Here is a 23,950-nt window from a genome sequence, read left to right as displayed (position 1 = left end):
CTTTAGATGACAAGTACTTAGTTTTCTACAGTACTCAATAAATGCACAGTACTCGATTAATAGAGTCTTCATATCTGTCACTATACCAGGGGTGGGGAACCTTTTTTCTGCCAAGGGCCATTTGGATATTTATAACATCATTCGCGGGCCATACAAAATTATCAACTTAAGGCCGGATTTACACGAGCGTGTGCGTTTTGCGCACGCAAAAAACTGCAGCGTTTTGCGTGCGCAAAAGGGACTTGACAGCTGCGTGTGTTAGCCCCGTATGATGCGCGGCTGCGTTATTTTCGCGCAGCCGCCATCATTATGACACTCCGTTTGGATGTTTGTAAACAGAAAAGCACGTGATGCTTTTCTGTTTACATTCATAGTTTGACAACTGTTGCGTGAATCACGCTCGTCCCACGGAAGTGCTTCCATGTGGCATGCGTGATTTTCACGCACCCATTGACTTCAATGGGTGCGTGATGCGCGAACAACGCAGAAATATAGGACATGTCGTGAGTTTTACGCAACGGACTCACGTTGCGCAAAAATCACGGACTGTCTGCATGGCCCTATAGACTAACATAGGTCCGTACGACACGCGTGAAAATCACGCACGTTGCACGGACGTATATCACGTTCGTGTAAATAAGCCCTTAAATTGAGCCTGCTATATTTGGTCAAACGTTTAATTAACTCACCTGTAATGCGATGGTTGGAACTGCATCACTTTGGTGAGGCGTGTGATGTTAGCCGGTATTGATGATGTTGCTACTGCGTTGATCGGTCTGGAGCGCAGTCGACTCTTAACAATGGTGACTTTTGAAAAGAACTCGCAGCAGTAAGTTGTTCCGACTTCCTTAAAGGGGTTTTCACATCAGGGACATTTATGACATATCCACAGGATATGTCATAAATGTCAGATAGATGCAGGTCCCACCTCTGGGACCCGCAATTATCTCTAGAAGGGGCCCCCCTAAACCCCATTCTACCTCCCTGTGTTCCAGCTGATTTCCAACCATGAAGAAGAAAACCTTGTAGCTCGCTGAGCTGCGCTGTTTCCGTAACACCCATAGTAGTGAATGGCAGTTATGGAAGCAGTGTATCATGCGAATTACGCTGTTTCCGTAACTACTATTCAGTTCTATGGGACTTATGGAAACCGCGCAGCTCAGCAAGTTACGCTGTTTTCTTCTTCATGGTCGGAAATCACAAGCTTCAGCCACAAAAAGAGGTAGAATGATGTTTAGGGGCTCTGTTCTTGAGATAGATCTGGGACCCGCATCTATCGGACATTTATGACATATCCTGTGGATATATCATAAATGTCCTTGATGGGAAAAAAAAAAGCTTTAAGTCACCTGACCTCACCTCGAGTAAGTAGGGCGCACGGACGGAGCCAAGGAGGGAATAACATGGCGACAGCGGCCGTCAGAGTGAGGTCAGGGTATGCTGTGACAGGAGTGATTCAGTCACCTGACGTCACGTCACTGACTCAGGTCATGTGACCGGACTGGTCCACTCTTGGGCCGCCACGCACTGACCTCACTCAGATTGCCGCAGCCATACTTGGCTCCGTCCGTCCTTCTGCTCCTAAATGTGAGTGAGTAGGGCGGACGGAGACCAGGAGGAAATGACGCAGCAGTGGTCAGAGTGAGGTCGGGGCGTGCTGTGACAGGAGTGGATCAGTCCAGTCACCTGACCTCGGGTCATAGCTCCAGTTTTAAAGGGGTTTTCCAACCAATTAAAGAGTGTGAATCTCACTTGCTGTCACTGTATAAATTGGCATCCACCTTTCCCAAGTTTTCTCAAGTATTGTGATACATATTGGCGCATGAGCATGCTCCGATATGACAGGTCCTTCCGCATGCTGGTTTCCTCATTCTATTCATTCAGGCCTGAAAGTGCACATGTTCAACATATGCATGCTCCCTACAGTTGGAACTGAAGCCATAGGATGAAGTGGGCATGCATGGCCAGATAATACAGGAGCAGAAGTGGTTGTAGCCACTGGCTGTGTCCTATAAACTGCTATATAAAATGTTTGAAATAAGAGAGTGAAGTTGTGGAAGAGACTTAAAAACTATGATCGTGTATTGCAAAAATTATGATATGCCCAGAAGACTAGTTATCTACAATGTTGATCATATTTGAAAGAGATCCTTCTCTCCTAGTATTTTGTCAGGTCCCAATCCTGTAACCACAAACATCTCACAGACACAGATCCAGTTCATTGAAGAATTAACATTCTACTTTTTCTTTCTCAGGAACATTTAATGGCAGATACAAAGAAACCATGAAGACCAAGTAGAAGGAATTGAAGAATGCTTCTCCGAAACCGTTTTATCTTACTGCTGGCCCTGGCTGCCCTTCTGGCCTTTCTAAGTCTCAGTCTTCAGTTCTGTGAGTATGATACTAAGTGTTCTCTTGTACAAATGGTTTGTAGCGACTGTTAAATTATCGCAGTATCACGCTTGCATGTTTGTGCATGGTAAGTGTAGGTGATGGTATCTGAAAAGCATTTTTAAGTGCCTTATGTAGAGTGAATCCCCATCACACCTCGTTTTATCATGTGTGTGATTCTAGTCACTGTGTGACATGCCATCCTTGAGAGGCCACATATCTGCATTGGCATGGCTCCGAGCAACTTGCACATGGGCATTTAAGGATATGGACCGCGGCCAGTGGTACCAAATTTGCACAGGGGGTATATTATGTTTTTGGAGGGTTTTTACCTAATATCTAAATAAATATAAGACATTAAATAAAAGACATTTGTAATTCTCATTAGTTACATTTTCCATTATACCAGTCTCCAATATTTAGACACTTTTCAGGCCTAGTACTATATAAACCGAGAACGTCTTTTCCTGGTAAGACTGAAGCTTTTCTCTACCAAGATATTACAATATTCACCTGTGAAAACAACTTTAAATTAGATGTCTATTATACAAGCGTATTGTATCTAACCAAAGGCTGGAAGGAATATTTTAATAGCAAAAAAACATAAAACCACTCCTGCAAGTTTGTGAGGAGAAAAACCTTGACCGCAGTATCCTACCGAAGCTGAAATATAATGTCATTTTATCTAAGACTGGAATTGCAGCAAGATCCAAAACTTTTACATCAAAGTGCAATAAATTGCTGCTGAACACTGTCTTTTATCTGCCATGGGGCACCTTGAAGCGTACCTTAAAGAGGCTCTGTCACCAGATTTTGCAACCCCTATCTGCTATTGCAGCAGATAGGCGCTGCAATGTAGATTACAGTAAAGTTTTTATTTTTTAAAAACGAGCATTTTTGGCCAAGTTATGACCATTTTTGTAGTTATGCAAATGAGGCTTGCAAAAGTACAACTGGGCGTGTTTACAGTAAAAGTACAACTGGGCGTGTATTATGTGCGTACATCGGGGCGTGTATTATGTGTGTTACATCTGGGCGTGTTTACTACTTTTACTAGCTGGGCGTTCTGACGAGAAGTATCATCCACTTCTCTTCAGAACGCCCAGCTTCTGGCAGTGCAGACACAGCCGTGTTCTCGAGAGATCACGCTGTGACGTCACTCACTTCCTGCCCCAGGTCCTGCATCATGTCGGCCACATCGGCACCAGAGGCTACAGTTGATTCTGCAACAGCATCAGCGTTTGCAGGTAAGTAGCTACATCGACTTACCTGCAAACGCCGATGCTGCTGCAGAATCAACTGTAGCCTCTGGTGCCGATGTGTCCTCGCTGGTCCGACACGATGCAGGACCTGTGAGTGACGACACAGCGTGATCTCTCGAGAACACGGCTGTGTCTGCACTGCCAGAAGATGGGCGTTCTGAAGAGAAGTGGATGATACTTCTCGTCAGAACGCCCAGCTAGTAAAAGTAGTAAAAACGCCCCGATGTACGCACATAATACACGCCCACTTGGACTTTTACTTTAAACACGCCCACTTGGACTTTTGCAAGCCTCATTTGCATAAATACAAAAATGGTCATAACTTGGCCAAAAATGTTCGTTTTTTAAAAATAAAAACGTTACTCTTATCTACATTGCAGCGCCGATCTGCTGCAATAGCAGATAGGGGTTGCAAAATCTGGTGACAGAGCCTCTTTAAGTAAAAAAATAAAAACTTAGATCCTCATGTACATCCCCTTTGTGGACTCTTCAAAGCACAGCTGTTTGTATTGCAGACTTCTCCCTCTTCCTACTTCACTAACAGAAAGTTACAGATACGGTGGCGTTGCAGCCCGGTATCAATCTAGAAGCCTGCTGGCATTACACTTGCCACTCCTACCCTCTCACTCTGCTTGCTTGAATCCGTGCCGAAGCTGCTGTGATCACTGGACTTTATTGCCTAGTATGTTCCCATTGACAGAGGACTTTAATGTCCTGTTAGGTTAAAATATTCAAGTTATTTTATCTCTCTAATTCTCTTTTAGAAGAGCGGGAATAAAGGTCTGTGCCACGATCTAGGGGTATGTGGACCCACTAGACCGCCCTGCCGTAGTGGAGAGGCAGCTGACCAAGTCACAGTCTATGCAAAAGTCTATACAAGTTCGTAGCACCAGGGCACCTGAAATAGTCCAGATGGTTGCAGGGGCTTCTGGCACGAATGGTAGGTGCAACAGGTTGCAGCAGACGTGGCGGTTGAATGCAAGTGCAGTAGGTTGCGCCAGACGTGGCGGGTGCAGCAGTTTGCACCAGACGTGGCGGATGACAGCGGGTGCAGCAGGTTGCGCCAGACGGGGTGGTTGACAGCAGGTGCAGCAGGATGCGCCAGACGTGGCGGATGACAACAGGTGCAGCAGGACATGACTCCAAACACTAACAGGCTCAGGAACAACGGGATATAGGATACAGGTAGCATGGCACGGGTAACAACGGGAACAAGATAACACTAAGGGACCATTTGCAAGACTGACGTGGGAATACTATGAGATTGATGGTACTAAATTATTGAAATGGTTATACCTGGTGTACACCACCATGAAGTCATACAAATTTTGTGGGGAGGGGGGAAAAAAAGGGGAAAAGCTGGTATAACGCTAAATAAAATATAACCTTTTTATTGGTTCTATATATAAAAATGCAAGAGTGCACAGGGTGAATGATCTTGTAAAATGTGTAGGTTGGGTGTCCCGATTAATCGCCAACCTAAGTATATTATTGGGATCGAACACTTCTATTAATTAATGTAGCCTTAATGTGTATCACATTCGTGCATTAATTGTAGAGAGGGGGGGGGGACATTGGGCAGGAAGTGTGGGATCTATGGGAGCGGTGATAGCCCGGCTGTAAAGGTATAATGTACCAATGAGGGATAGGGTGAGCGGTCCCTTAAGAACACGCTATGAAATTTGATCTATCCCACCTGACAGATTGTGTTCCAATATTGAAGAACTTCTTTTGAAAATTAGTCAAGAGGGATTTAACCCCTTCCTGCACCTTGACGTTAATGAACGTCAATGTGTGCAGTAACTTCGCGCACCTTGACGTTCACTAACGTCAGTGCTTTGACAGTTAACCGCCGCGCGGCGCTACACCGCAGCGGCGGTTAACTGTGCAGGGTGTCAGCCCTGCTCTCCCTGTTGCCGATCAGCGGCCTGTCGCCGCTGAAATCGGCAATTAACCCCTTCGATGCGGTGGTCGATTGCGATCCCCACATTGAAGAGGTTTACAGCGGATCGGCAGCCCCCCACATGTATTTGCGGGGGCTGGCGATCCTTCTCACGGCAACCAGAGGCCAGACAATGACCTCCGGGTTGCCATGTACGGAAGCCTCGGAGGATCAGCCTCCGGCCGTTCCTCCTCTGCTTCCTGTCAGTGTGACAGTTACGTCACAATGACAGTTACAACACATTACACTACGTGTGTAGTGTAATGTGTTCCAGCAGCGATCAGAGCTGCAAGTCTAAGTGTCCCCTAGTGGGACAAGTAAAAAAAGTAAAAAAAAGATAATAAAAATGTTTTGAAAAAGTGTAAAAATAAAAGTTAGAAGTGACATAAACAAAGAATGCTTTTTTTCCTATAAGTCTTTTATTATAGGAAAAAAATTAACACGATAAAAAAAGTACACATATTTGGTATCACCGCGTTCGTAACGACCCCGACTATAAAACTGTAATATTATTTTTCCCGCACGGTGAACACCGCGAAAAAAATAAACGAAAAACAGTGCCCGAATCACAATTTTTTGGTTACCACCCCTCCCAAAATCGACAATAAAAAGTGATCAAAAAGTCGCATGTACGCCAAAATGGTACCAATACAAACTACAACCCGTCCCGCAAAAAACAAGCCCTTACACCGCATTTTTGACTGAAAAATAAAAAAAGTTATCGCTCTCAGAATATGGTGACACAAAAAAGAATTTATTTTATAAATAAGTGATTTTATTGCACAAACGCTGCAAAACATCAAAAAATTATATACGTATGGTATCGCTGTAATCGTATTGACCCGCAGTATAAAATATAATGGTAATTTATAGCCCAGGGTGAACGCCATAAAAAACAGTTTCAGAATTGATGGTTTTTGGTCACCTTGCTTGCCAAAAAATTGAATAAAACGTGATCAAAAAAATTTCTAGTACCCCAAAATGGTACCAATGAAAACTACAGATTGTCCCGCAAAGAATAAACCCTCACCCAGCTCCGGTGGAAAAAAAATAAAACCGTTCTGGCTCTCAGAATATGGCGATGCAAAATGTGCAGTGTTCCAAAAGCAGATAAGATCGGGCGCCTTTTATCAGTGCGACACCGGCCACATATCTGCGGATTATTATTTATTTACTGCATTATTATACCCTCTTATTATACCCTGATGTACCCCGCACAGATAACATGTACCCTGATGTACTCCGCACAGATAACATGTACCCTGATGTACCCCGCACAGATTACATATGCCCCCACATTATATATTGAGACACCAGTAAAACCCCAAACAGAACTACTACCAAGCTACATCTGCGCCCCAAAAGCCAAATGCTGCTCCCTCCCTTCTGAGCCCTGCAGCGTGCCCAAACACCAGTTTACGCCCATAGATATGGCATCGCCATACCCAGGAGAACCCGCTTAATATTTTATGAGGTATTCGTCTTCAGTGGCACAAACTGGGCATAACATGTAATTTTTACTCTGCACCATCCGCTGCACATTAACCCCTGCGCGCACCACAACATAGCATGTCGTAGTGTGTGTGGGGGGGGGGGGTGATGCATGGAGCGTCTCACGTGAAAAATAAAGCATTTAAAACGGCAAAATCACTGTTTTTTGGTCACCTTGGCTCTACCTAAAAATGTAATAAAAAGTGCTCAAAAAGTTGTATGTACCAAAAAATGGTACCAATAAAAACGACCGCTCGTCCCTCAATAAATAAGCCCTCATACCGCTCTATTGACTGAAAAATAAAAAAGTTGTGGCTCTTGGAAAGCGGGGAGGAAAAAACTAAAAAGGAAAAGAAAAAAATGGATCAGTCCAGAAAGGGTTAATTACTTTCTAATGAAAAACCATTTATGACCACACGTGGGGTATAGCCGTACTCGGGAGAAATTGCTTTACAAATGTTGGGCAGCATTTTCTCCTTTATCCTTTGTGAAATTGAAAAAATACAACATTTTAGTGGAAGAAATGTTGATATTCATTTTCACGGCCTAATTCTAATAAATCCTGCAAAAGACTTGTGGGGTCTAAATGCCCACTATATCCCTAGATAGATTCTTTAAGTGGTGTAATTTCCACTTTTGGGGGGTTCCACTGTTTGGCCTCTCAGGGGCTTTGCAAATGCAACATGGCACCCAAAAACCATTTCAGCTAAATTTGAGCTCCAAAAGACAAATAGCGCTCCTTCCCTTCTAAGCTCTGCTGTGGGTCCAAACAGCCGTTTATTACCACATATGGCATATTTCCGTAATCGGGAGAAATTGTTTTACAAATGTTGGGGTGCTTTTTCTCCTTTATTCCTTGTAAAAATTAAAAATGGCTACCTTTTTTCAGAAAAAAAGTAGATTTTTACCTTTACAGAATAATTCCAATGAATTCAGCAAAACAACTGTGGCATCAAAATGCTAACTTTACCCCTAGAAAAATTCCTTGATGAGTGTAGTTTCCAAAATGGGGTCACTTTCCGGGGGTTTCCACTATTTTGTTCCCTCCAGTGCAATTCAAACGCGACACGGCACTGAAAACTATTCCAGCAAAATCAGAATTTCAAAATCCAAATGGTGCTCCTTTCCTTCTGAGTCCTGCTGTGGGTCCAAACTGCAGTTTATTACCACATATGGGGTATTGCTGTAATCGGGAGAAATTGCTTTACATATGTTGGGGTGTTTTTTCTCTTTTATTCCTTGAAAAAATAAAAAAATTCTACGTTTTTTTCAGAAAAAAAGTAGATTTTCATCTTCACATACTAATTCAAATACATTTTGCAAAAAAACTGTGGGTTCAAAATGCTAACTATACCCATAGATAAATTCCTTGAGGGGTGTAGTTTCCAAAATGAGGTCACTTTTGGGAGTTTTTATTGTTTTGGCCCCACAAGACCTCTTCAAACCTGACATGGTACCTAAAATATATGCTAAAAAAAAGGAGGCCCCAAAATCCACTAGGTGCTTCTTTGCTTCTGAGGCCTGTATTTCAGTAAATTAGCGCACTAGGGCTACATGTGGGATATTTCTAAAAACTGCAGAATCTGGGCAATAAATAATAAGTTCCATTTCTCGGGTAAAAACTTCTGTGGTATAGAATTTTTTTTATTACAAATGAATTTTGTAAAAAAAAAATGACATTTGTAACTTTCACCTCTACTTTGCTTTAATTCCTGTGAAACGCCTAAAGGGTTAAAACACTTTCTGAATGCTGTTTTGAATACTTTGAGGGGTGCAGTTTTCAAAATGGGGTGATTTATGGGGACTTTCTAATAAATAAGACCCTCAAAGCCACTTCAGAACTGAACTGGCCCCTGTAAAAATCGGCTTTTGAAATTTTCTTGAAAATATGAGAAATCGCTGCTAAAGTTCTAAGTCTTGTAACGTCCTAGAAAAATAAAAAAATGTTCAAAAAACGATGCCAAACTAAAGTAGACATATGGGGGATGTTAACTAGTAACTATTTTGTGTGGTATTACTATCTGTTTTACAAGCAGATACATTTAAATTTAGAAAAATGCTAATTTTTGCAAATTTTCTTCAAATTTTGGTGTTTTTTACAAATAAATATTGAATTTATCGACCAAATTTTTTCCGTAACATAAAGTACAATATGTCACGAGAAAACAATCTCAGAATCACTTTGATAGGCAAAAGCATTCCGGAGTTATCACCACATAAAGGGACACATGTCAGATTTGAAAAATCGGCTTCGTCCTGAAGGCCAAAACAGGCTCAGTCCTGAAGGGGTTAAGGGATTCAGACAAAAATTATTTTATTTTTTTTTATGAAAGAACTGGGTAGTATAACATAGCAATATTGTGCTGTGATTGATAACAGGTAAAGTATGCACTGAATATACCAGTTGTAGAACGTGCTGTTTCTAATGGTTGTGCAATACTAGGTATTTCTATTTTAGTCCGAGCGGCATGTATTGCTGTCACTTTGTTGAGCCACTCAGTATAAGTGACGTGGGAATACTAACAACGCTCAGGCAATGAGCAAAGGAGCAGGGCCCTTCTTATAGTCCAGGGGATCATGGGCTAATTGATGTGCGCACGTTGGCCCTTTAAGGCCGGGCACAAGCGCACCCTACAGGACCCCACGGACCGGAGCGAAAGCGTCTTCTGGGGAGGAGATGCAGGCCAGCGCTCACAGATGCGTGACTGCAGCCGCCAGGGGGTGAGTAATCACGGCGGTCCGCGGCCATGGACGCTACAGGCTGCAGTAATTCAAGTCTCCTACTCTGACCTGTATTGAAATAAATTGAGTATGCAGCATATGTGTTATTTGAAGCTAAAAAAAACAGCAGAGCATTTTTTGGGGTTTTTTCATTCTAGATTAAAAACTTGAACTTACACACTGAATTGTATATTCCAAGGGGTTTGTAGGTGGATAACTGGAGGTACTCTTTATAGAACAACCTTTCAAAGAACGATTTGAATGAATGATACACAAGATAAAAACTTTACATACACTATAAGGACAAGAGTATTGGGACTGGGTCACTCTTCACTGGTTTCATTCAGTCCACAGGTGTATAAAATCCAGCACCTAGCCATTTAGTCGCCTTTACAAACATTTGTGAAAGAATGAGTCGTCCTAAATAAGAGTTCACTGAATTCCAGCGTAGTAATGTAATAGGAGGCCACTGTTGTAACAAGTCAGTTCGTGAAATTTCTTCTCCCTTAGATATTCTGTTAGGGGTATTATTGCAAAGTGAAAGCGTTTACGAACCCCAGCAACTCAGCCACGAAGTGGCAGACCACGTGAAGTTACAGAGTGGGATCGCCGAGTGCTGAAGCTCATAGTACATAAAAGTCGCCAACGCTCTGCTGACTCCATAACTGCAGAGTTCTAAACCTCCTCTTGCATTAACATCCGCACAAAAACTGCGCCTGGTGCTTCATGGCATGGGTTTCCATGGCCAAGCAGCTGCATGCAAGCTGTACATCACCAAGCACAATGCCAAGCGTCGGATGGAGTGGTGTAAAGCACGGCGTCACTGGACTCTGGAACAGTGGAAACGTGTTCTGTGGAGTGATGAATTCTTTATCTGGCAGTCTGATGGACGAGTCTGGTTTCGGCAAATGCCAGGAGAATGTTGCCAGCCTGACTGCTGTGCGCTAACGGTAAAGTTTTATGCAGGAGGGATAATGCTATGGGGGTTGTTTTTCTGAAGTTGTCTAGGCCCCTTCGTTCGAGTGAAGGGAAATCTTAATGTTTCAGCATAACAAGACATTTTGGACCATTGTATGCTTCCAACTTTGTGGAAACTGTTTGGGGAAGGCACGAATCTGTTCCAGCATGACTGTACCCCAGTGCAAAAAGCAAGGTCCATAAACGTATGGTTGGGTGAGTTTGGTGAAGAAGAACTTGACTGGCTGCACAGAGACATAACCTCAACCCCGTGGAAACCTTTGGGGTGAACTAGAACAGAGATTGCGAGCCAGGCCCTCTCATCCAATATCCGTGTCTGATCTCACAACTGCTCTTCTAGATGAATGGGCAGGAATTCCCACACACTCACTGCAAAATCTAGTAGCAAGCCTTCCCAGAAGAGTGGAAACTGTTTTAGCTGCAAAGAGGAGAACCAACTACATATTAATGCCTATGGATTTAGTATGGGATGTCATAAAAGCTCCTGCAGGAGTCCCAATACTTTTGTCCAAATAATGTATGTTCCTTTATATATCATGTACCACAATCCAAAATACACTAAACATACATATAAGCGCATTCAGCCGTTGCGCCAAATTAATTGTAGCTTAAGCATAAGGAAATTTGAGAGTGTTGACCTTCGTAACCAGTCAGATGAATTACACTTTCTAACCTGCACTGGAAAAATGAAAGCTACAATCTCATCTGAATGACGGTTGCAGAAATCCATTCTCCAGATGTATCGAATGTATTTTTTGAGACGCAGAAATTTCTGAAACAAATCTGCCGTGTGAACACAGCTTACTATGTGTTTTATGTCTAATCGATTTTTTTATGCTTGTTGCATATTTATTCCAAGTTTTGATGCATTTGTTCAAAACAGTGTTGTGACTGTCCACTGATGAATATTGAACAAGTCACTTGTGTTTTCGGGAGCATCTTACTCCAGTTTTTCACTAAAGACACATTGATTAACCTTCTCCTGTGTCTTCTTTCTATTGAATCCTCATTTGTCTATTTACAAACCAGCTGTATATTAATTGACATGCTTGTCTAAAGGCCCAGTTCTTATTTAAAGGGGTTTTTCCTTCTTCTAAAGTGATGGCGTATCGCTAAAATATGCCATCACTTTCTGCTTAGCGCGGGTCAGTCTGCCGAGACCCCCACTAATTCTGAGAATTCATTGTTTAGCACTACTACCTCTTCAAAACGTTTCCCTGCACAATGGCACTTTTGCCACCGGCAGTACGGGGAACGTGAGCACGGTCTCATTCACTTGTATGGAGCAATGTTGCAGTTCCCTGCACAGTGGGTGACCGGGAGCGCTGCTGTGCAGAGAAAAACTTTAGTGGTGCAGATGAGCACCGGAGCACACAAATATATTTCAGACCCTAAAAAGCATGCCACATAGTGTAAGCAGGGCTTTCTGAAATCCTATTAACTTTAGTGTAGTTGCAGTGCAAAATAAATTTAATACAGTAAAATTCCAATAATTAGATTATCAGTGATTCTGTTGGAAGCTTATACAGACATACATATATACTGTACATACGTACCCTATTGCCGCTGGCACCCGAACTGTGTAGGCCCCAACGGTGCCAGATCAACAGGATTTCTAGAACACTGGGTGCTGGATTAATAGAATTTACTGTGGTGCCAATCTCCAAACGTACCCAAATTCCTACCTGTTTTTGAAAGAGATTAATTTAACGGACTGCACCCATTGCTGCCAATATTTCATCAGAATATCACATTGATTCCTACGGTCACCTTCTGTTCTGATAGAACATGACAAGATCATATAATAATTCTAGATAATGCACACACCGAAGTGCTGGACAGCCATTTATATAGTTCTATATTTAGTGGTATAGATAATGGCAGGTGCCATCCCTGTTGATTCCCTGGCCAAAACGATCACTTTACAACTATTTGGCCCCATGTATAGTACTACCGTAGTACAGGCATAACCGGAGCAACCTTCAGACTGAAAAAATACATCTGAAATCTAACAGACTGATATGGGCACCTCTAGTTCTTCTCGGCACTTGTTCTCATTCACGAGGCCCATTCTGTCATTCCTTTCATCCTCTTCAGGTTGAAGGATCTCTGCTTTTGTCTAATGTTTACTGATAGTAACGTGGCCGTGTTTTAGCATCCATTTTATGGCCGCAACACCGGACCCCCCATGGTTCAACTGAACATCGATCAATATGGGGTTTTATGGGGATCTATCTAAGTTCAGTTCACAATAGTGTGGCCTTAATACAGACCCTAAAATATGGCTACATTATGGTCTGAATGCAGCCCTATTATGTGGATGATGATTATGGAATCTGTTTCTTTCGTACAGCATATTGTATTTCTGAAGAACGCTTATCTCTTCAGTCTTATCTATTAATGTTGTTTTAGTGCCTGAATTGCAGTGTTAAATAGCATAGTCTCCGGAGACTGACATCACAGCCCACACATTATCGCTCTGAGATCTGCCAAGCCTTCTCTATCGATTACAACTGGCATATTTTATTGAAACAGAATGATCATATAGCGCTGCCCGACCTTCAGACACCAAAGCTACAGTTCTAACTGATATCTAAAGTTTCTTGGTTTTTCTCTGGTAAATGAGGCATTTAGCAAATTTTCGCGTTTCACGTTTCCAACTTCAGAGAAAAACCGCAATTGTTGTTTATAGCAGCCAATCAGACTTCCGCTTTCCTTTTCTAAACTGCACTGTAAATATAAAAGTGGACTCCGACTTGATCGTCTCACAATGAGACTAAACTGTTATTTTCAAGGCTGATAATGTCTGTTAGTAAATCATGTTACTGTAGATTATGATTCACTTAGAATGAGACAGCATGTAATTATTACAGAGAAGCCACCTATAGGTGGCACTAGTGAGATGAGAAATGGATCTTTGCAAGGAGAATCTGTACCTTCCCCGATGTTGACTCAAAGTCTGAGGGACTTTTTTGAAGTGGCAACAAGTCATTTAAAAGTCTTCCAGATATCGCTACACTTAAGGGGGTTGTATACTCTTTACTTCTTTTGCCAATGTGGCCAAATTAGACAGTCTGATTCACTTTCTATATGTCCAGCAAAGGTCCCTCAACAAATGTGACCGTGCACTTGCTCTGATATGAGCCATCTTGTGACATCATACGTGCATACATTATCTAGACCATATTTTTATAAAATTGTATTAGTGACCACACATGTATGTACAAATTTGCAAGATATTAGCACTTAGAAGTCTGGATGATGGGGATACTTGGCCGCTGTTTTTACTGTTTTTACTGCCGTAACTGCATTTTAAATTAGAAAGTACTGATTCTGGTAACCCTTTCTAACAGCCATGGCACTGTCCTGTCCGATCATATGCGTCACAATAATGGTGACTGTGGTTGAGAATTGCACCACCTAGTGTTTGTGTATATGTATAAATATATGTATGTGTATATACAGGATACAGAGCAGCTGCATCTCAAAAAGTAAAAATAATTTTTATTAAAAAAAAAATCACTTTCAAAAGGTATACATAGCCTTGAATAAGAAAGAAGACAAAACAACATTGGAGGTAAAGGCCGCAGCATTTTATTAAGGGTTACATAATAAATGCAGTGACCATACATAGCAAAATATTAACCGTTTAATAAATAATCAACAAGCAAAAGTCTATAAACCTTGCAAGCCTCCTGAAGAGAAATTTGTCCACCCCACACAAGCTGCAGAACTACCCTCTAGCCATGACAGACTTTGGCTGGGGCTAGACCTAGGCTTTTGTTTTGTAGTGAGCGATAAATCGCTGTTCATAGGAACACATTAGGTTAGGGTTACAGAGTATCGCACTACTCTTTTTAAAGAGATTTTAAAGCTACTCAATGCATTCCTATGGACAGCGATTTATCACATTTAAAAAAAAAAAAATTTGTAGTGAGATAAATAATCCTAGTCTAATGCATTCCTATGGACAGCGACTTATTGATTACTACAAAAAAAGCCTATGTTTAGCCCCTGTCTTAATCTGAAATGCCCGCCCTAAAAAACAGAGCAGCCCTCTCCACCATTTAGGCATCATTCACATGACCACAGTTTTGCGGCTGTACACTATCCGCAATTGCAGAACCGCAAATTGCAGATAGTATAGAATACATTCTTTCCTATGGGTCAATGCACACGACTGTGGTTTCCACGGTCCGTGCATTGCCGGGAGCCTGGACCGCAAAAAAAAAAAAAATAGGATATATCATTATACGGTCCGGGCTCTTAGAAATGAATCCACATCTTTTCTGTGCATGGTCCGTGATTGCGGACGGCCCGCAGATGACACTACGCGGCCCGTCAATTCCATAATCATGGACCGTACACACCGCTACGGCCGTGTGCAGGAGGCCTTACTGTAAACCAAGATTGAAAATATCTAAATCTATATTCTATAAATTAACCCAATATATAAGCCAAAAACAAAACCTTCCAGATCAACATGAGGAATAAAAAAAACGTTAACTGCTGTCATGAATCTTTCCAAGTCCCTATTCACTCTTCCTTATTTTTTCACAGAAACAGCTCTCCTCTGAGATAGTACTAAGATTGATTTGGAATAAGGAGAAGACTTATGCCAGTTGCACACGACCGAGTGCCGTTTTTCACTGCATCCGAGTGGCACCCGATAGTTTTCACTGACCCATTCACTTAAGCAGGTGAATCGGGTTCGTGAAAATGGACCCAACTCTCTGATTGGTGGAATGATACAACATGTCCTATCTTTCCACGGATCACGGGCGGGACTCTGCCGTCACACACGGTTGTGTGCATTAGGCAGAAGCATAGGAAAACACTGCGGATTTCATTGTGGAAAATCTATAGTGTATACACCCAGTGTAGTACAGCAGCAGCAGTGTGGATGAGATTTGAACACACAGCGGAAAAAATCTGTTCATAATTTGACCTGCGATGTGTTTTTTTTAATCCGCTGCTTGTTCATTTATGCTGCGGAATCGCTGCTCTTCTGTTGTCGGTTTTCCCCATTGAATATAATGGGCGACAAAGAGCCATGTGTTGTGACTTTTGTGGCGGAAACACTGCAATTCCAAATGAGAGAGAAAAAAAGCTTTATTTAAAATGAATAAAAAAGCTAATACGTCCCCCCAGCCGTAGTCATAGCGATGCGATCCTCTGTTCTGAGCGCAGCCCGGCCTCCTGGGATGACGTTTCATTCCATGTGACTGCTGCAGCGGTCACATGTGGACTACAGAGTCATTCGAGGCCGGGCTGCGCTCAGAACAGAAGGATGCGTCTCCATGACAACACCCGGGTGGTAAGTATAAACTTTTTTTTCATTCCTGCAGTGTTTCCTCAACGGACATGCCCCCCCAAAAAACTGCACCACCGTATGGTGCGTTTTTTTCGGGCGGAATTGCCTGTGGTTTCCAGGACGGATAAGCTGTGTGCTTTTACGCAGCGTATCCGCCCTCTGTGTTCCGACCCTAAAATTGACAATGGAAGTACAGTGAAGGAAATAAGTATTTGATCCCTTGCTGATTTTGTAAGTTTGCCCACTGTCAAAGACATGAACAGTCTAGAATTTTTAGGCTAGGTTAATTGATAGATTATATAAAATAAAAAAAAAGAAAATCACATAGTCAAAATTATATAGATTTATTTGCATTGTGCACAGAGAAATAAGTATTTGATCCCCTACCAACCATTAAGAGTTCAGCCTCCTCCAGACCAGTTACACGCTCCAAATCAACTTGGTGCCTGCATTAAAGACAGCTGTCTTAAATGGTCACCTGTATAAAAGACTCCTGTCCACAGACTCAATTAATCAGTCTGACTCTAACCTCTACAACATGGGCAAGACCAAAGAGCTTTCTAAGGATGTCAGGGACAAGATCATAGACCTGCACAAGGCTGGAATGGGCTACAAAACCATAAGTAAGACGCTGGGTGAGAAGGAGACAACTGTTGGTGCAATAGTAAGAAAATGGAAGACATACAAAAATGACTGTCAATCGACATCGATCTGGGGCTCCATGCAAAATCTCACCTCGTGGGGTATCCTTGATCCTGAGGAAGGTGAGAGCTCAGCCGAAAACTACACGGGGTGAACTTGTTAATGATCTCAAGGCAGCTGAGACCACAGTCACCAATGGATTAAAATCCTGCAGTACCGCAAGGTCCCCCTGCTCAAGAAGGCACATGTACAGGCCGGTCTGAAGTTTGCAAATGAACATCTGGATGATTCTGAGAGTGATTGGGAGAAGGTGCTGTGGTCAGATGAGACTAAAATTGAGGTCTTTGGCATTAACTCTACTCGCCGTTTTTGGAGGAAGAGAAATGCTGCCTATGACCCAAAGAACACCGTCCCCACTGTCAAGCATGGAGGTGGAAACATTATGTTTTGGGGGTGTTTCTCTGCTAAGGGCACAGGACTACTTCACCGCATCAATGGGAGAATGGATGGAGCCATGTACCGTCAAATCCTGAGTGACAACCTCCTTCCCTCCACCAGGACATTAAAAATGGCTCGTGGCTGGGTCTTCCAACACGACAATGACCCGAAACATACAGCCAAGGCAACAAAGGAGTGGCTCAAAAAGAAGCACATTAAGGTCATGGAGTGGCCTAGCCAGTTTCCAGACCTTAATCCCATCGAAAACTTATGGAGGGAGCTGAAGATCCGAGTTGCCAAGCGACAGCCTCGAAATCTTAATGATTTACAGATGATCTGCAAAGAGGAGTGGGCCAAAATTCCATCTAACATGTGTGCAAACCTCATCAACTACAAAAAACGTCTGACTGTTGTGCTTGCCAACAAGAGTTTTGCCACCAAGTATTAAGTCTTGTTTGCCAAAGGGATCAAATACTTATTTCTCAGTGCACAATGCAAATAAATATATATAATTTTGACAATGTGATTTTTTTTTTATTTTTTTTTTAATATCTATCTCTCACTGATAAAATTAAACTAGCCTAAAAATTCTAGACTGTTCATGTCTTTGACAGTAGGCAAACTTACAAAATCAGCAAGGGATCAAATACTTATTTCCTTCACTGTATGCACTTTAACAATGCCATGTCGCTCCTAATTTCACGATTTAAATCTAATGTCTTCACTAACGTCATTACTTTTTGTATGAATTGTAATTATTTGTGGATCTGGAAGGCATTCTCTTCTTCCTTCTTCCTTCTTTCTTCTTTCCATCTCAACTCTAATGCCTATCCACAAATACATGATAAACTAACGGATTCAAAACAATCTTTCATTGTATATTTCAGGGCTTTTTTTTTGCGGGAAGACTTGTAGTTTTTATTGGCAATTTTTCCATAGTTTTTTATTAATTTTTTTACGGCGTTCACCGTGCGGGTTAAATAATGGAATACATTTATAGTCGGGGTCGTTACGGACGTGGCGATACCAAATGTGTGTAACTTTTTTACTTTATTTTGTTTTTTTAATAGTAAAGCATTTTGTAAGGGGAAAAGCTAGGTTTTTCATTTTTTTTCACATTTTTTTTAAATTAACTTTATTAAACTTTTTTTTTTTACTTTTTTACTAGTCCCATGAAGGGACTTTAATATGCGATTCTCCGATCGCTATTGTAATACACTGCAATACTTTTGTATTTCAGTGTATTACTGCCTGTCTGTTTAAAACGGACAGGCATCTGCTAGGTCATGCCTCCGGCATGATCTAGCAGGCATTCGCTCCAGGAAGACCTGGGGGCCTTTATTAGGCCCCCGGCTGCCATTGGAGACACAGACACTCGGCGATCGTATCGCCGGGTGTCGGTGGGAGAGAGAGGGAGCTCTCTCCCTCTCTCCAAAAGCACTCAGATGCGGTGCACGCTATTGCGCACCGCATCTGAAGGGTTAAACGGGTGAGATCGATACTAATATCGATCTCACCCGGCAGAGCAGGGACGCCCCCAGCCCTCAGCTGCCTCTAGCAGCTGAGAGCAGGGAGATTTGACGCTCCCTGCTCTGTTTATTTTATCCTGATGCAGTGCCGTAAAAAGGCATATGCATCAGAATAAAGCCCGTTAGTGGCCACCGTTAAAAGGCGTATTGGCGGTCACTAACGGAACAGCACTGGCACTACATCAGCTGCTTTTTCTTCTGTTGTATATACAGAGCTAAAGAACCTATTTAGTAACTCTGCCGTCTCTTGATCCCCTGTGACTATCTCCCCATTATCAATATTTAGGGGTCCTACATGGTCAGACTTTGTCGTCTTTGCATTTATATACTTGAAGAATTTTTTGGGGATTTGTTTTACTATCCTTGGCTATCACCTGCCTTTAATTTTGTATTTTTGCTGATTTTATGACTTTTTTGCAGATTTTACGAAGTTCTTTATAATTTACAAAGGCTACAGATGTACCCTCAGATTTGTATTTGCCAAATTCCCTTTTTTTGTCGTGTATTGCCCCTTTCACAGAAGGTGTAAGCCATGTGGGGTTTAATTTTAGTCGTTTATACTTGTTACCTATAGGAATACATTTTGCATTATAATTATACAAAGTGGATTTTAAAATTTGCCATTTATCATTTATGCCATTATTTGACATTCGTTCTTACCAGTCTATGTCCTGAATTGCAGGCCCTCATCCTGGGGAAATTGGCCTTCTTAAAATTAAGTGTTTTTGCCCTTCCAGCCTGTGTTTGTTTTTTACAGTATAGGTAAAATGTAACTATATTGGGATCACGGTTACTGAGGTTTTCATTGACATTCCCAACAAGCTCTGCATTATTAGAAATGACCAGATCCAACAGAGCTTCACCTCTAGTCGGGTCTTCCACAACCTGGCCCATAAAATTTTCCTGCAACAGGTTGAGGAAATTTCTCCCCTTCGCAGTTGAAGCCGAACCATGACAACAAGTAATATCCCTGTAATTAAAATCTCCCATTATCACTACTGTACCTGCCTGTGCAGCCCGTTCCATCTTTTTATATACCTGACCTTCCATCTCCTCATTTCTATTGGGGGGTCTATAGATGACACCAAAAGTATTTTTTTCAGTGTTTACCTCTCTTTGTAATTCTACCCACAAGGTTTCAATCTCCTCACAATCTTCACCCACTATTGTCTCTTTCACACTCCCACCTTCATATCGCTTCTCACATACAGACATACACCACCACCTTTCCTATTTGTCCTGTCTTTCCGAAACTGTGTAAAACCCTGTAGATTTACAGCCCAGTCGTGTGAAGAGTCCAGCCATGTCTCAGCAACACCAACTATATCTCTATTTTCTTCCAGTACCAAGGCCTCCAGCTCCCCCATTTTGCTTGCTAGACTTGTCATTTGTGAACATACACTTTAACTTGCCTTTCAGTTTTTCCCTTTCAGTATCAGAAATTTGATTATTTGACATTATTTGGGCATTTTTATTTTCATTGCTGTTTTGTTACAAAAGGATCTCCTTATCCTGTTGTCTAGTCCTCTCCCCACAGTCTGTTTCTCCCCCCACCAATATAGTCTGACCCCTCTCTAACCTGACTACCCCTTTATTTTCTACATTGACCTTCCTCCTCAGCCCTAGTTTAAATACTCTGTAATATAAAACTGCTGCAAAGAATTTTCGGCGCACACACATTTTATTTATAACTATATATCTATCCTTTTCCACATATAAATAGCACAAATAATATATGTTCGTTTCAGTGTAATCTAATTTTCTTATCGTACACACTAAGCCCAATTTTCAGGAAGGAAATAAAAGTGTGCCTTCACTTGATCTCCTTGTGTACAGTAACTGTGAAGTCTCTCTTAACCCCATAAGTACGTTGCTTATTTTACCCTTCAGAATGCAGCAATTCCAGGAGCCATACATTTTTATGTTTTTTCTAAGGCTACATAGCCGTATAAGGACTTTTTTTGCAGAATGAGTTGTATTTTTTAATGTCGCCATTTTGGGGTATACAAGTATTGTATAACTTTTCTATAAAAAAAATTGAGGGGGTGGAGAAAAACAGCAATTCTGATATTGTTTTTTAGGTTTTGCTTTTATGGCGTTCACAATGTGGTATAAATGACATGTTAACTTTATTCTGCGGGTCTGTACAATTAGGCAATACTAAATTTTATATAGCTATTTATGTTTTACACTTTAAAAAAAAAAACTGAAATCGGCATAACTTTATTTTATTTTTCCGTTCACGAAGCTGTGTGAGGACTTGTTTCTTGCCATTGGTTCATTTTATTTTGGAATATATATGACTTTTTGACCACTTTTTTTTATCCCAATCTTTGCGAGGCAGGATAAAGAAAGACCAGTAATTGTGGCATTGTTTTTGATTATTCATTATGGCGTTGGCTGTGTGGGTTAAATAAAGTGATAATTGTATATGTAGAAAAAAGGAGGAGGAGGACCTCCAGCTCACCTTGTAAGTACAAGTGGGTGTACTGTGATCTTCGCACGGATCCTCGCGTCGGCACGCGTTGTGTGGAATACAAGAGAAACAGGTAGTTTGGATCCAGCGTAGCTGCAACTAAGGCCTCATTTACACGAGCGTATTATACGCGCGTGCGACGCGCGTGCTTTTCACGCGTGTCGTACGCACCTATAATAGTCTATGGGGCTGTTTAGACGATGCGTGAATTTTGCGCAGCGTGAGTGCGTTGCGTAAAACTCACGACATGTTCTATATTCTTGCGTTTTTCACGCAACACGCACCGATTGACTTCAATGGGTGCGTGAAAACAACGCATGCCACACTGACGGTCCTGCGTTGCATGCGCGAAAATCACGCAAGAGCTGTCAAAAGGATGAATGTAAACAGAAAAGCACCACGTGCTTTTCTGGTTACAAACATCCAAACGGAGTGTCAAATTAGAGATGAGCGCACCGAACTTCACCGGGTTCGGCCGAACTCGTTTTAACCGAACCCGGCAAAAAATGTTCAGGTACGCGACGTCAGGAGACAGTCACTGCCCACGGTGCTGAAAGACTTAAACTGTTTCAGCACCATGGACAGTGACTTTCGATCACAATATACATATACGTGTAAAAAAAAAAAGAAGTTCTGACTTACCGATAACTCCCGGCTTCTTCCTCCAGTCCGACCTCCCGGGATGACAATTCAGGCCAAGTGACAGCTGCAGCCAATCACAGGCCAAGCACAGGCTGCAGCCAATCACAGGCTGCAGCGGTCTCATGGCCTGCCGCGTCATCCTGGGAGGTGGGGCCGGATGACAAGAGAGGGACGCGTCACCAAGGCAACGGCCGGGAGACCGGACTGGAGGAAGCAGGCAGTTCATGGTAAGTGTGAACGTCTTTTTTTATTCACAGGTTGGTGTAGATTGTGATCGGCATTCACTGTCGAGGGTGCTGAAAGAGTTACTGCCGATCAGTTAGCTCTTTCAGCACCTTGGACAGTGACGGGCGTCGACTACCTCATCTCTATGATGGCGGCTGCGCGAAAATCACGCAGCCGCGCATCATACACGGATGACACACGGAGCTGTCAATTGCCTTTTGCGCACGCAAAACGCAGCGTTTTTTTGCGTGCGCAAAACGCACACGCTCGTGTAAATGAGGCCTAAAAGGAACTTGTTCCAAGTTTAATGAAATTGTATTAAAAGAGGTCAATCGGCATGATGTCCTCAAGTGCTGGGAGAGAAGTGAGAGGATGGAGGAAGCCTACGCGTTTCAAACGCTAGCTGCGTTCTTAGTCATGGCTGTGATAATTGTATAGTTTGGGTTGCTATTGATGCAGACGATACAAATTTATGTTTAGTTTTTTTTCTATATATTTGCATAATAAAGCTTTTTTTATTGGGAAAAATGTTTTTTTTTTTATTTTAATTTAATTTTTTCACAGTTTTTTTTTTTTTTTTTTTTTTGTCCCACTAGACAATGCGATTGCTGCATTATACACTGCAAAACTTTTGTATTTCAGTGCATTATGCCTACCAACATAACCCTCACAGGCAACCTATTAGGCCCACCCTGTGGGATGGCAAAACTGGGGGCTTAACTTGTTAGGCATCCGGCTGCCATAGCAACACATCGGCAACCCGCAATCATGTTGCGGGGCCGATAGGCTGAAAGAGGCAGCCCCATCCTCTGTCTAACCTTTAGATGTCATGGTCAGCAATGATCCTGGCCATTAGAGCGAGGTGTTGGTTGTATAATACAGCCGGCACCCCCAAGTGATGGTGCCCACGCCATCGCGATGTTGTATATTTATGGCATTTTGCAGGAACTGTATAGTTTGTTATGTAAATGTACGTCATAGTGTGGAAGGGGTTGTTCCATCTGGAAAACCCCTTTGTTATAGAATCGCTAGTTGTGCAATTGCCAGAGTGATCGTTTATGGAATTGCTAGGTGAGAAACTGTCAGGATCAAGCGAGCAAGTAAATCTGCAACGCCAAATCCGTCACAACTCTGATCAACAGAGTCTAAGGCTACTCTTTGGTTTTCGCCAGAGCCCACCGCAAGTTAGGATGTTTTTTGCTGCATAGAACCCAGGTTGTTTTAGCAGAGTTCAGTGTTGGATAAGAGGTACAATACAGGCAATACCAGAACAGGTAACAGGACAGCCATAGGGTAAACAGAGAATCCAACTCCCAAAGCTAGGGGATGTCAGGAATAGCAGAGGTCAAAACCAGCCGGGAACAGAAATCAGAAAGCAGGGGGTAAACAAGAGACTAGCCGAGGTCCAGTTCCAGGAAGTCAAAAGCCAAAGGTACAGGGGATAGTCAGTAGCTTGATCAAACACAGGAAACCAGGAAATTCACAAGCAAAGACACAGAAGCAACCCAGGTTTAAGTACGCCACCATTACACCCGATAGGAAAACGGAAAGGCTCAACACTACTAGTCTAGCTTCTGGGCGGTTCTGGTTTTAGTCATGGTAATCTTAAAGGGACGGACGTTTCCTAACACCCTTCTTAGAGTAAAACTCCTGCAAAGATGAGCTTATGGTGCGACTTCTCTAACTTCCAACGATGAGCTGTTACTTAGGAGAAGCTGGATGTGGCCAGTAAAGACTATGTACGCCTTTAAAAATGATTTGTTTTATAAAAATAAAATAAAAATTGTCTGTGTATTTGGTGCAACTTTATAATTACTTTTTATAAAAAAATTATCTTTACTTTTTCAGATACTTCTGCTTTGTATTCTGTATACAGAGCAGCTGTATTGTGCGCTGAAT

The 23,950-nt window shown here is 42.2% G+C and overlaps 1 protein-coding gene across 2 annotated transcripts in view; it reads left to right on the top strand.

Moving 5' to 3' along the window:
• The window catches only part of PXYLP1 (2-phosphoxylose phosphatase 1), a 129,691-nt gene that overhangs the window by 76,219 nt on the left and 29,522 nt on the right, over positions 1-23,950 (top strand). For both annotated transcript variants that reach the window (XM_075863981.1, XM_075863980.1), the window contains exon 2: positions 2,256-2,391. In XM_075863981.1, coding sequence (XP_075720096.1) covers positions 2,313-2,391 — 79 coding nt within the window. In that variant the 5' untranslated portion in view covers positions 2,256-2,312. The remainder of the gene's footprint in view (positions 1-2,255; positions 2,392-23,950) is intronic.

Source organism: Rhinoderma darwinii, chromosome 4, assembly GCF_050947455.1.
Source record: "Rhinoderma darwinii isolate aRhiDar2 chromosome 4, aRhiDar2.hap1, whole genome shotgun sequence".
NCBI classification, from domain to species: Eukaryota; Metazoa; Chordata; class Amphibia; order Anura; family Rhinodermatidae; genus Rhinoderma; species Rhinoderma darwinii.
The sequence above is the reverse complement of the archived record's forward strand: the minus strand, read 5'-3'. Positions and strand labels throughout refer to the sequence as shown.